The following is a 13,307-nucleotide window of genomic DNA, read 5'->3' as shown; positions in this document are numbered from 1 at the left end:
GTTGTAAATGCAGGAGCCCACTGAACATGTAATTGTTGCTGCTGATGGCAGGAGGCTTCTTGAGGTCATGAGAAGAATTAGCTGACTTAACATTTGTGGGCCACTTTAGAGGATACTTAGTAGTAATTGTGATGTAGTATAATGCAACTGAGACTTGGGGTTTACAAGTCTGTTGACATCCTGGGGTTTTCAACTCCTCTAGTTTCTTTTAGCTTAGTGGTTGAAAGGTTTGCTTGGTTTGGTGGGAGACTAATTCTGGTAATAGGGTTCACTCTCTCACAGCAAGTGGAAGGTCACCCACAGGAAAAAACAGGCAAAAGCGTGTCCTGGCTGTTTTCATGATGTAAGTGGGCAGCAGGGCGCTATGAGAAATTATTAGGTCAGCTGCAGCACTTGTAGGCAAGCCCCAGACTGAAAGCTGTTAGATCTCAGCCAGTGAAACTTTGGAAGTAATGACTCTATTTATGGAAAAAGCGATGATTTTGTAAATCAGTCAAAAAAAGCAGATACACAAATATTCATTAACTCAGATTTTCAGAACCCTGTGACACAGTTAATCATCTTTATTTCTCTTGCTCATAAAATATTTTTGTGAGAAAAAATAAATCGAAGGCTCTTATTTCTGTCTGGTTGCTTTTGGTGTTTTTGCAATGTGCTCTTTATGATAGGAACAAGTGGAGTTGAGGTTATGCATTGGCTCTTGCTGAGGAGCAAAGACACACATTTTTTACCCCCAAGTTGAAAATTATTTATTTATTTTGTTTTTCAGTTTGTCCCTATACACTTAAATAAGGGGAAAAAAACCTTACCTAACATCTTGCTTTGGCAATTTTTAGCCCAAACTGGGATATCTATCCCATATAAATATCTGCTATTTCATGTAATCTATTACTGAGCACAGAATTAAAAGTAAGCATTTAAATCACAAAGTGGTTGCTCATTTTTAGCTGATTTAAGGATCCCATCAGTCACATATATTGCCACTCAGCACTTCTGTGTGCACTCAGGTCTCCACAGTGCACTCCACCAAAACCCACACTTCTCTCCTTTCCAGAGATCCAACTCATTTGTGAGTTCTGCTTCTTTTTGTGGTTTCACCTGAGGACCTTTTCTTTTAATTGTGGATGACTGCTTTGATTTAATGGAAGTTTCTGTCCTGTGAGAATGAAAATGTAATACTGTGTGCTTTTTTCTGTAGAGATCATTTTTTTTGTAGACAAAAACAATTGCATACTTAATTATCCTCATTAGTGGTTCTGATTTTGAAACTGATTCAAATGAATACCCCATTGGAATAAAAGGTTGAGCACTGGCACACTGAATCAGGGTAGCAATTTGAAGAAGCATAATTTTTTTTTTTTGTTCCTTTTGGTGGACACATTGTAATTTTATACTATTTAGCCTTAAAATGCTGGCTACCATTACACAACACACTGCATAGGAAGCAGTTCGACACTGGGAAATTATGTACTGTGGAAATAATTTTGGCTTTCTTAATGATACCAATTATGCAATTATATACATCAGAACAGTACAAAACCTAACCAGCTCATCCATGTTTGCTGTAGACTATCTTCTTTGTCTTTTTTCCCATTGCTTTGTACTGCAGTAGCAATTGTAACAATTTACAAGACTGTTTCAGCATCTAAAAGTCAAACATCCAAGAAATGCTTTTTTACTTCAGATTTTTATTTTACCATATGTTAAGCCAAATCTCTGGGATTACCACTCAAAGTAGGCACCTGCTAGAGTGAAATTAGTGAATAACTCAATTTCGATTTTGGAATGTTACGTTCTGCAAATTAACACTCTCCTGAGTCTGTCAGAGCTTTTCTTTATACAATGAAGATGTAAATAACTAATGGACCTGTCCTGGTCTTTGTCAAGGCTCTCCATCCCAGCGATATTACCAACCCTTTCTTGCTGAATTACACTGTCCCGTCAGAAGGTGGGAGGAGGAGGAGGTCCAGGGGCAGAGGAAAGGCCTCTGCCCGCAATTGTCCCTTATCTCCTTATTCCTGGATTCCATCTTCCCCATTACCTCTGTCCTGGGCATTCCTCTGCCACTACACCTGGATGTCAAGTCTGGCAGCAATGCCTGGCAGTGAGCAGCTGGGATTCACTCTGTCATCTGGCTTCACGATGGTCTCTGGTAGCCACCACAAAGAAAAGTCAAGAAGCATTTTGGTCAAATTCGGAGATTTCGGGTTTCAAATTGCCACTCAGAGGTGTACTAGCTCTCCCTCCTTTTCCTGTGCTGACTCCCACAGGTGCTGGTGCTCACTTCAAGTCCAGCATCTCAGCCTGCCAAGGACTCAGCAAGCAGCTTACCCATGCAAAGCTCACATTTGCACGAGTGTTTTGTAATTGAAAAATTGGTGAAAAACATTCTTCACACTTTTATGAGGCCTGTGTAAGAATTATCAGGAAAAAATTCTGTTGTCAGAACAATGGATGTGTCAGCGTTTGCCACTGGAAGATACATATTTCTGGGAGAAACACAAAGATGTTTTTCTGCCTATTGTTCTCATGAACACCTGTGATCTGACCAGTGCAGAGCTCCCTTCCTTTTTGCAGGAGATAACTGCAGACTAAAAACTGGGCTTTTTTTTTTTTTTTTTATGCTTTTCTCAGCAGTTTCCAAGAAAGTAACATTTAACAAGAAGATCAAACTGGCTGATAGAAAACACAAGGTTTTCCTTTTACTGCATTGTTGACTTGACTTGAAACTATTGTAGGTGGTGGTGTTTAATTTGTCCTTTTGTGTTTATTTTTACTAGTGAAGTAGTGTAATATATTCATCTTTTTGTTAATTATATTTGTAACCTTAAATAATTTTGTACAATTGATTTAATTTTGTTTTCCATTTTAAAGCTGTTTTGTGTTGATTTTAGCATGCACTCATTATTTTTCTTTGGTGTTGTTTTCTTTCTTCCGTTAGTTCTTTCAGACTTTGGAGTCTGCTCAGAGCATCTCTATCCAGCGTTGTTTCCCTGTTCTTAAAAATAGCTATCCTGCCTCCATCTGAAACTTATTCCTTGTGTGAGTTGTTTTTCACTCTTCCCCCCCTCAAATGGTGAGGAATATTCAATCCTTACAGATTTAGAGGGGACTAATGAAATTTCTGGCTGGAGTCAGAATCAAAGCCAAAGTTGTAAAAGGACATTTGTTTTACATCTATTCTAATAAAATTTATGATATTTATCAACCTTGTATGTTAGTCATTAGATAAAACCCCTAGAGGGAGACATGATCACAGATGGATTATTGTAATGCCTCATCACTCTGATCTTTTCACAATAGCTGAAGTAATTTCTCTAGGTCACTTTGCATAGCCTGTTACTTGATAATTGAGCAGTGATAACAATGTTACTGTTTGTAGGTGTCTAATCATTTTTTACTTCCTTCAAAGGCTTTTAATTTATTAAGGGAATATGTATTGAAGGAAAGGAGAAAAGACCTATCTAGGTTTAAAAAAAAAAAAAATCATCCTAAACAGTCACATAGCTTGGTAGCATTGCACTCTACCACCCACCCAGACTGCCTTTCTCTGGCTTTGTTTTGCACTGAGTAATCTGCATATTTGTGATTGCATTTGTAAAGCTTCTTCTACTGGTTTGAAAGGCAAGGCACTCTGAAATGTTTCGTTTATCAGTTCTCTATGTGTGTTTATGAAAGAAAGATTATCCTAGCATATGAAATTGTTTGGATGTCGACAGTGTAATTAACCTGCAGTATGATCCTGTTAATTCACTTTCCTTAAACATAATTTATTCTTTAGATGTCTTCAGCCATTTTATTACAAATGTTTTAGGGTTTTATTGATTGCTTTTTACATGAATTCCATTAAATTGTTTTACAATATCTTTCTTTTGCCTTGCAAGTAATAATCAATATTTTATTTTCCTCTGGTAATGAGGATTTCAGTTTTTTTTATTGGCCATATGGAAAATGGGGCTTAAATTCTGTTCTTTAATGTTTCAATTATTTTTTTATATTTGGGTCCCAAAATTTCACAGAGTAGTTGCACCCCTACAAAGTAAATGCATATTTTAGTAATGCCAAGTGGGATATTCTGCTGTAGATGTGTATATTTTTTTTAGCTTTAAATAAAATGAGATGCAAAATTGTTTAAAGGATAAATTCTACCTAATAGCTGTATGGTTTTAAGGGTTATGATCAGTATGATGTTTTCTTGCCTGAAGATGAAGGACCAAGTGAAGTGAGTTGCCCCTCCAAAATGAGGTCTAAACTGCATTTTAGGCTGTGTTTGTTGTCTTAAATTACCTGTGCAAGAGGCTCAAAAAATCTGCTCTCCTAACCTAGCATGATTTTCCCAACTGTCAGCTTTTTCTAGACTGTGTTGTCCCACCAATGTACAAAGTGGTCCCAGGCATCTCCCATTCCAAGAGCAGGTTGTAAGAGTCATTACCAGGAAAGAGCTTTATGAAAAGTGGGTGTTCTTGGATCACTGATTTCCAAGAGGCGCAATGTTTAGACTTTATTCTATACTGTATTATTATTATTATTATTATTATTATTATTATTTATGTTTTTCATTGTACTCCTTGGGTTTGCTTCTAGGTTTCCTCTACATTGCTGGTATTTAACAGTGAGAAATTCTTAAATTTTAAGGTGACACCTTATGCAAGCTATTAAATCTAAAGAACATACTTGATTGTTGCCCAGTTCATCAATCACAACATCACTGAGGAGAAAAGTAGAGGAAATATTAATGTCCAGGGCTGTGGCAAACCTGACATTGCACTGTAAGACAGTTAAGGCTGTTGCTATAAACCTGCTGTAGTGCAAGAGAGTAGTCAACTGCTTAATTACATAATTTTTCTTTTCTACTTTGATTTTTATTTTATCTAAATAACCTCAGTACTCTCTTGGCTCTAGACTTTCACTTTGATTCATATCTTTTATTTTATCTATATAAATATTTCATGCATGATTTAATTAATCAAATGAATGAGAAATAATTTTCCCTTTGTTTTGAAATTGTTATTCATTTAAGACCAAACTTCCACCTTGCATAATCATTACAGGGATAGAATTTAGCCTTTGAAAAGGACAGGGATACAACTGAAATATAAATAAGTATCAATTAATTGTTCAGAGACATTTTTGAATATGTTGAATTTTGTGTTGCCCAAAAGTATTTAATTTTTTTCAGGAACTGAAGAGGAAACTAGAGCTTTAAATAGTCACTTGCAGAATATGGAGAGAGGGATTTGGAATATTGTGAGGCGCAAAAAACTAGCTTTAAAAATAACAGACATGTTATTTAAACTTACTAAAACATGATGAAGTGTACAATATCAGCATTGCATTCTGACATCAAGTTGAACAGATATAATTTTTTTTTTTTATATTACATGCAAATTCTGTGAAAGTATTCACTTTTGACATCATTATGGTAAAGATTCTTAAAAGTGAAGCAGTCTGAAGGGGGACATAGAAGTGGAAAAAGGATAGAGGAGGATTTCCAATGGACAGATATTTCCAGTTTGTTTTCGCATTTCTTTCATCTCTTCATTGCTGCTGATGCTGATCCCTCCAGGACACAAGATCCTACACAGAGCAAGCCCAAGCCTGATTCAGTAGGTAGTTTAAATGTAGGATCTTCTCTCTTATGTCTTAGTGACACCTCCTTCTGCCCATTAAAAAGGATTGTAAAGCCCCAACTTCAGCCTATTTTGTCTTGTGTAATATACAATGAAGCCTTGCTAAATGACACCCTTAGAGGCAAAAGTATCCCAAGTTCTATTTTCACCTTATAGAAGACCTTTAAGTGCACAGCATATATATATGTAGGAGCTGCAGCCCTCTTGGAGACCTGGAGAAAGGAGTGACATGCCGGAAGACAATAAAGGTTACCTCTATACAAACCGAAAAAGCAAGTCCAATCTTAGATATGCCAATAGGTATAGTAAATGCAAAGCCCAGCCTAGATCTTAGTACATGTCTCTGTCCAGTCTGGTTTTATCTACCCAGACTGGATATATATTGCTCAGTCTCACTTTCTGAGTGTGATCGACCTGCAGCCTCACCGACCAGCTTGTCTTGAGATAAGCCACTTTACTTGACAGGAGATTTCTCAAGTGCTGAAAGAAATTTTTTATCAGGGTGACATATTCAGCACTTTGCTAGGCACAGTGCAGCAGCACTATTCTCTCCTGAAAAGCTGGAGAAAATTTTTTGGCTATTATACTTTGCCAGTTCCCCTTATAGCTTTAAGTAGTTGGATCTAAGGAATTTTGACTAAACTTGCATAAAATATATCCCTCCTTCCACTTTGTCACTTTGGCATTTCAGTTCGGGCATCCACTGAATGCTGCTGAGGTGCAGGCTTCCTCCTGTTTCCCTTATGTATTATTTGTTTCAGTAATAAATAAACCTTATTCCGGAGGAATCTTTGACTTTCCTTCCCTTGGACTGCTAGCTGATGTCATATCTTTGAAAATACTGCTGTCATCTCTGTTCAGGCCAAGTGTGGCCATTTCAGTTCTGTCTTAGAGGTGTTGTAGAGGTCCATTCCTACAGATTGTGGGGAGAGTGGGGTCGAAAGAGCCAGGCCTGTGCCTGTTTTCCTGGGCCCTTAGAATTTTAGCCATTGGTCTGGAGACAAAAGACTCCAAAAGTCTTGTTTTCAGAATATTGTTTAGGCAGTTGGTAGAACCTGTCTGATTCTCCTCCCCCCCCCCCCCCCTTCTATTTTTACTCTTTTTTTGTTTGTTTGTTTGCTTGGTTTGTTTCCTTGTTTTCCTTTTAGGTATTTCTCTTCACTTTTTTATATATATATGTAACTTTCATCAACTTTTCCTGTCGCTCTCCCTTTGCAAATTTTAGTCTGAGCTTGCTTCTGCTTACTACAAAATGTGGTGCTTAGTTGGATCATATTTTACCATTAAGTAACATATAATAAGTAACAAGTCTTTGACTTGTCTCAGTTTCAATTAGGTTTTGATAAATCACTGGTTCTGTTATTCAGCTAATCGCTTTCTTCCTAATTTATAAAGAAATATCTTTTTAATAAAAGATTCTGAAATCCCATTTTTGTTGTTGAATGTATCCAAGTATTTCAGACATTGTTTTCCAGCACAAAATGCATCTGGATTGTCAGCATTGTGTATATGTGTGCGTATTATAGCACTACAATTATTTTCTAGGGATCTTAGTGTGTTTCTGTGTGCCATTAAGATGAATGTGTACCAGATGCTGGTTTAAAATGAAGCACTATTGCATAGGCTGATGGATGGAAAGTTTGTCAAAAGTAGTGAAAGCTTCTACAGGGGATACAAAGCAGCTAGAAAAAATTCATTGTTATGTGCTGTTAGTATGAGTCTCTAGTTCGGCTGTGCTGCATTTTGATTAGAAAGCTAGATTCTATGGAAGTGTCAAACATGGTTCCTGATATTCTCTATTTTTATGGTATTTGCAATTTTGTATTCACCTCTTTATTCTCGGCCAGCAAATCTACCCTTTATACATGAATGTCTGCTAAGAAGCAGTATAGTATAATAAAAGTTGGCAAATGTGAACTGTATTTATTACTTCTATGTGAATCTCTTGTTGGCCAATGGAAATTAAAATGCTCTGTTGATTGTTTCACTTGTATTTGTAGAGAATAGCTTGTACAGCAGATGAACAATGCCAAATTTTATTTTTTTTTTAGTTCTCTATTATGTCACCAACAATACAGTTCTCTGCTTTAAAGTATGACTATAATTAGAAGTGTGATTATGCAAAAGTGGCACCATCTTATTCAGCCCTGCTTCTTCCTGTGCTTAGTTCTATTATGCCTATTTTTACTTTATAGATAACCAAGTTTCTTCTAGGGCTGCACTAACTAGGAAGAATTTGTTTCTTGCAATGGACTTTACTCTCTACTAGCACCTGTCTCATCTATATGCATGGACTTGTCAGTTCCAGTGCTTGAAATTAATTCTTTCCGAATCTCCAAGTGCCTTTCATCGTGCACTGTGCTGTCCATTTATCTGGCTGCCTCTTGCATGCCAGACATCCTTCCCTATTGCTTTAGGAGTGGCTCTCTTACTTTTTTGTTTCTAGGGATTCCCAGTTCCAGTTCTGCTCTCTTTTGAGGTGGTCTCTCCTGATGGCCAATTCCAAAATGATATTTAGAAGATGGTATCTTCCTATCTTATATCTTCTCAAGATGTCAAAAGAGAGAAGGAAAGAATAATTTTGTACTTCAAGCTTTTGTACATGGCACTTCATGACTTTGCGTTTGGATTGCAAGTTATTTCTTGTGCAAATGAAGGCTAACCTTAAAATCTGTCTCATTGATGCTCACTGGATCTGATGCATTATGATCACCCTTTCAAAACCTTACTCCTGCATATGTACAGCAGAATGGTGGTATTGGTAATATCTCCCACCATTTATTGGAAACCAGAAATTGTGCCTTACCCTGATATGCTCTCAGTCAGAGAAGGCTAGGAAAGTGTTTTGAATGAAATGTTGGGGAACATTCCAGCCCTCCAGGTAATAGCTGCATAGCCCATGGCAGAAGTGTTCAGAAGAAAGAGGGCTAAGCTTCTGCTCTGGCCAATACAGAGTTTTTGCAGTGTTACAGAATCTGCGGTTTAAGGTTGGGTGGGGAACTATGATCACATGGACGGCAGAACCAAGATTGCAATAAGCATGCTTTGTACCTAAGTCTTTAGGTCTTTGTTAAAAAGATCCAACCAAATTACATAATGTATTTATTAAGTTGTGTCTGTATTAATTATAGATACGTATTATTATTAAGGAATTATGGATATTTTATCATTGTTTGCTCAGTTCTTTTTATTACTTGATTTTGCCATGGAAAGACTGTAAAAATAAGTTTAAAATGCTAACAGAAACTACCTGTGTTTCAGGCAGAAATTTAGATGCTAGAAATTTCATGAAAGTAGATGACTGCTGGATTTTTGGTGTCCTTACAAAGAACACTGCATCTGCAAATGTTAAAATGTTCAGATCTGTTTCAGTTTACTCTATAAAGAAAGGGATTTTCCTTTTTATTTTTGGATGCAAACCATTTAATGTGCTTAATCCAGTGACATTTTCTTATAAAATGAGAAACATTTTATTGGAGCTTGCATTAGGATCCAGATGTTTTGATTACCTTCGTTAGGCATTGTGTTTGATTTTGTGGCAAATAACAGTCAAATTGTTTTGCGTGAAGCTGAAATTACTTAGGTTTTCAAGGTCTTTTCTTTCTCTTTTTTTGTTTTGCAGTTTTCAGTGAAGATCTACATGCCAGTCTATATTTCGTCAATGCATCTCTGCAAGAGGTAGTGTTTGCTAGCACCACAGGGACACTGGTACCCTGTCCAGCAGCAGGGATCCCCCCTGTGACGCTCAGATGGTACCTAGCGACGGGCGAGGAGATTTACGATGTCCCAGGGATCCGCCACGTCCACCCCAATGGCACTCTCCAAATTTTCCCCTTCCCTCCTTCGAGCTTTAATAACTTAATCCATGATAACACTTACTATTGCACAGCTGAAAATCCTTCAGGGAAAATCAGAAGTCAGGATGTTCACATTAAGGCTGGTAAGTATAATTTTTTATTGGGTTCAAATAGGCTCAAGGAGGGAGAAAATTTGGGTGTTTCAGATAAAGAGTAGCAGCAGCAGTGAATCAAAGAAGACAGGCCAGAACTGTAACCTCTGCACTCTTTACAATATTAAGTAAAACAATGGTTTCTTCCTGCTCCTCCCTGATTTGATTTGTTTTGGTGGTGAAAAGTTAGTTTTCCACAGATCGTAATTAGTTGGGCTTCTTCGCAAGTATAAGGAAAAATGAACTGATAATGAGTAATCAGACCATGCTTACTCATTAAAAAGCTGTGAGAGAAAAAGATGCAATCTTTGGATTTTGTAACGGGCTGGAAGAAAAGACGAGTTCTTATCCAGTCACATCCCTTTTCATTTGCTTGTATTTGTGCTTTGTTTTGAGAGAAAAACCTGTGTCCTGTGTAATGATTCAGCAACTGATGTTGGTCCCACAGTCAGTCATTTCTGGTTAAACTAAAAGGTGCAAATGAGCATAATGGTTTTGCGTCTCTTTTCTATACTGACTGTGTGCAGACTGGGTCAGCCAGCGGAGAATCAGAGTGTGATCAAAATCAGGTCTTTTGTTGCAACATATAAACACATGATTGAATATTTCTTTTTAAAGTTTTGTCTATGCATTTCAGTTAGTTAAAATATTTAAACAAACAAACGAAAGCAAGTTTGGGAGCTGACCCTGCCTAATGCAAATCCTCATAACCTCTCTTGTTGATGGAGCTATGCTGAGGTTTTTTGGGTTTTGGTTTTTCTTTTTTCAGGGGAGAAGCATCTTTCCTTCAGAGATAGGCCTTCACAGGAGTTACATAGGGAAAACTGAACGGTTAAACAAGTAGATTTGTCTGTGATTCTTGAAATAAGAGAATGTATTTTCTTCTTCTCAACAATAAATTAATATTCAGAGATCTGTAGTTTGTAGACAATTAGAAGGCAAGAGGAAAAAATAGGTTTCATAAATTCATGTCTTATTAAAATTTTAGTCTAGAAAAATGGGTTTTCTTGTACAAGTGACTAGTAGAAGCAAGTAAGCGTTATGCATATGTGAAGTGTCAATAATGATCCATGCTTCTTTTGAAAATGCTTAGTTGTCCACAGATCAAAAAAATCCAAACCTCAAAGATTTGTAAGAATACAGTATAAATATGTTTGGAACTTGGTTCTGGGTTTTGTGCTTTTGGTTTTACTTCAATGGATTTGTGGACAAGTTGTCTACTTCTACCAGTTGTTGGCAGAATTATATTCAAAGAAAACAGTATTTTCTTGTCCTTTGTGGATTTGCTAATGTGTCTCAAGTTTGAATGTCCCTTGTGTAGCATTTTTACTAGTATTAGTTTCCATTTTTAGTATTTTTTAGACAAAATAATGTGGTGATGTAAAGGAGGCTAATATTTGCAATGTTGCTAGCTACAGCTCTGAACCAGTGTTCATTTACTTGTGAAAGCATATGATATGGTTGACAGGATACAGCTATGTTTGTTGCTCAGCGTTGGTCCATTGGAACCCCAAAAGAAGTCTTCTTTCTCTGTCTGAGAAATAAACCTCACAAATAGAAGAAGGGCCTGAAAAAAAGGCTTTGCAGTAGGTGCCTGTAGCTGCTTGACTCATAAATTAGCAACTCTTTTTGGCCAAGTCAGAAATGCCTTTTTTACCCCTTTTCCTTCCATTTTTAGCCTTTTACCTCTGATTCATTATTTCTTCATATGATTTGATTTCTCAGTTAATTTGAGGTTTGGATAACAAGTTAAACAAGTCTGCTTCCTTCATACAAACTGATACTGTATGTCAGAGCTGTCACTGTTCCTGATGGCAGACAATAGCTATTAGTGAGTATCTTTTCTAAAGGCTTGTGTAATTCCCTAATATTAAGAAAATACAATTCTTCTGAACACAACAGCAAGTGTATTTTTATGTTCAGATGAGAAATTCTGTGTTGCTCAAATATGAAGTGATAAACTTCATTTGTTTGTGTGTTACTTTCAATTAAATTTCTGGCCATGTGAAATCTGTACAGAGTTTCAGATTTCCCCAAAATAATGCTAATTAGGGCCAGCCTTTTCAAATCTCTTTTCTTCTTCATCTCCTCCTCCTTCCTGTGCCCACCAACAACAAGATTTCCTAGAAATACAAAAGTAATCAGTGGAGGATCCAATCATAGAACAGTCATACAAAAACTAATACAGCTTTGCCTATTCTCACAGTGAGCTTGAGGAAGTCTGAAGCTAATTTATGGGCTTCCCCAAAAAATATGAGTAGGAGATGTAAGGGTTCTAGCTCACAGTGCTTGTAATTGTGGCTTTGCATATAATTTTGCATATAATGCAACACGCATTCCCAACGCCCCAAAAAACATAACCCCACACCTAGACGCCCAACCCAGTCTTCTTTCAGGCCAGTCACACATGTGATTAAAGGTGCATATCTCCATTTCATCTTCAAACTATCCTCTGTGCAGTCTTGTCAGGGAAGAATATACCTTTTTAATAAAAGCTGAAATTCTCATATAGATTCATGACTTGGAGATGTGATTTTTTTTTCTTTAAAAAAGATAAATCAGCAAGTCATTCATGGGAACTGACAAAACAATGATCTCGAAATAGCCAAGGGGCCTCTGGAATCACAATAATGTAAAGTTTTTAAGCAAAGAAATAAAGAAACTTCTTTCCAGTTTTTGTGCCCCACATATGGTTTCCCTGTTTGCTTTTACTGAAATAATCAACCAGGCAGATTTTCAAAATGGCTAACTGTTCTGAAAGAATACAAAAACCTTTAGCAGTGTGTTAAGATATTTCTGCTAAAGAAGCCATTTCTGTAAACTGTGATTGGATCATGAGCATTAAAGTCAGCCTCATAAAGATGATCTATGTGCCACTCCTGCCAGTGTAGAACAAGATTAGGTGTCTGCTTCATTGCAGGGCAGCGTTTTATCACAGGCAGTGTTTTAAAGTCACTGCATTAAAGGTGCTTGTGACATCAGTTCAGCACTCAGGATTAAGAAACTTAACCATTAATTAAAAAGAAATTATTGACTTTTAAAAGCCCTAGTGATGTTTATCATGTCATAGAAATCAGACTTTTTTATTTTTAAAGATATACGGAATGCAATTATATTTGTTTACTTCTGGTTAGAGCTCCTAACTGTTATTTTGCTGCATTCATGTTTGGGATGGAGAACTTCAGTCTTCCTTTTTGCAATGGTAGCACTGGATCAGAAAACTCGATGTTGTTTGTGAAAACTAAAGTTATGTTTCAGTACTCTGCCTTTTTTTCTTGAAATACCTTGTAAGTGGGGCTGACATTTAGAAATTTCAGTGCTGCTGGTGCATAGAAATACTTTTGTAAACTCTGCAGAGGTTTTACTGACTCTTCAGTCTAGGATCAATGTGCTTAAACATAATTGGTAGAGTTTGGTATATGTTTGTGGGCAGGATATGTAGGCAAAAAGTGTCATTAATTTGGCAGTTCAGCATGGCTTACTTGGTTACACTGCTGCAGTGGTGGTGTTCTTCCCGATTACTTTTACCCTCAGGCATATATGTGTCTCAAACACATGTCATTTTCCAATACATTCATCCTTATTTTCATTGAAACTGTCACTTCAAGATACATAACTTTGTTCACCACCTCAAGATTTATAACTCTGTTGGATGTGGTGATTTCTTTTTTCGCACCTTGAACTTATGGTCCTACGGAAAGTCTATGTTGCCGCTTGTCCTTTCTTAC

At 36.9% G+C, this 13,307-nt stretch overlaps 1 protein-coding gene across 1 annotated transcript in view; it reads left to right on the top strand.

Annotated features, from left to right (window-relative positions):
• Nucleotides 1-13,307, top strand: part of DSCAM (DS cell adhesion molecule) — a gene marked incomplete at both ends in the record, with an annotated part of 460,903 nt that overhangs the window by 58,945 nt on the left and 388,651 nt on the right. Inside the window, one exon of the mRNA XM_080612812.1 lies at nt 9,253-9,570. Coding sequence (XP_080468938.1) covers nt 9,253-9,570 — 318 coding nt within the window. The remainder of the gene's footprint in view (nt 1-9,252; nt 9,571-13,307) is intronic.

This window comes from Psittacula echo (genome assembly GCF_963264785.1).
Source record: "Psittacula echo genome assembly, chromosome: 3".
Taxonomy (NCBI): Eukaryota; Metazoa; Chordata; class Aves; order Psittaciformes; family Psittacidae; genus Psittacula; species Psittacula echo.
Note: the sequence above shows the minus strand (reverse complement) of the source record. Positions and strands in the feature narration are given on the sequence as shown.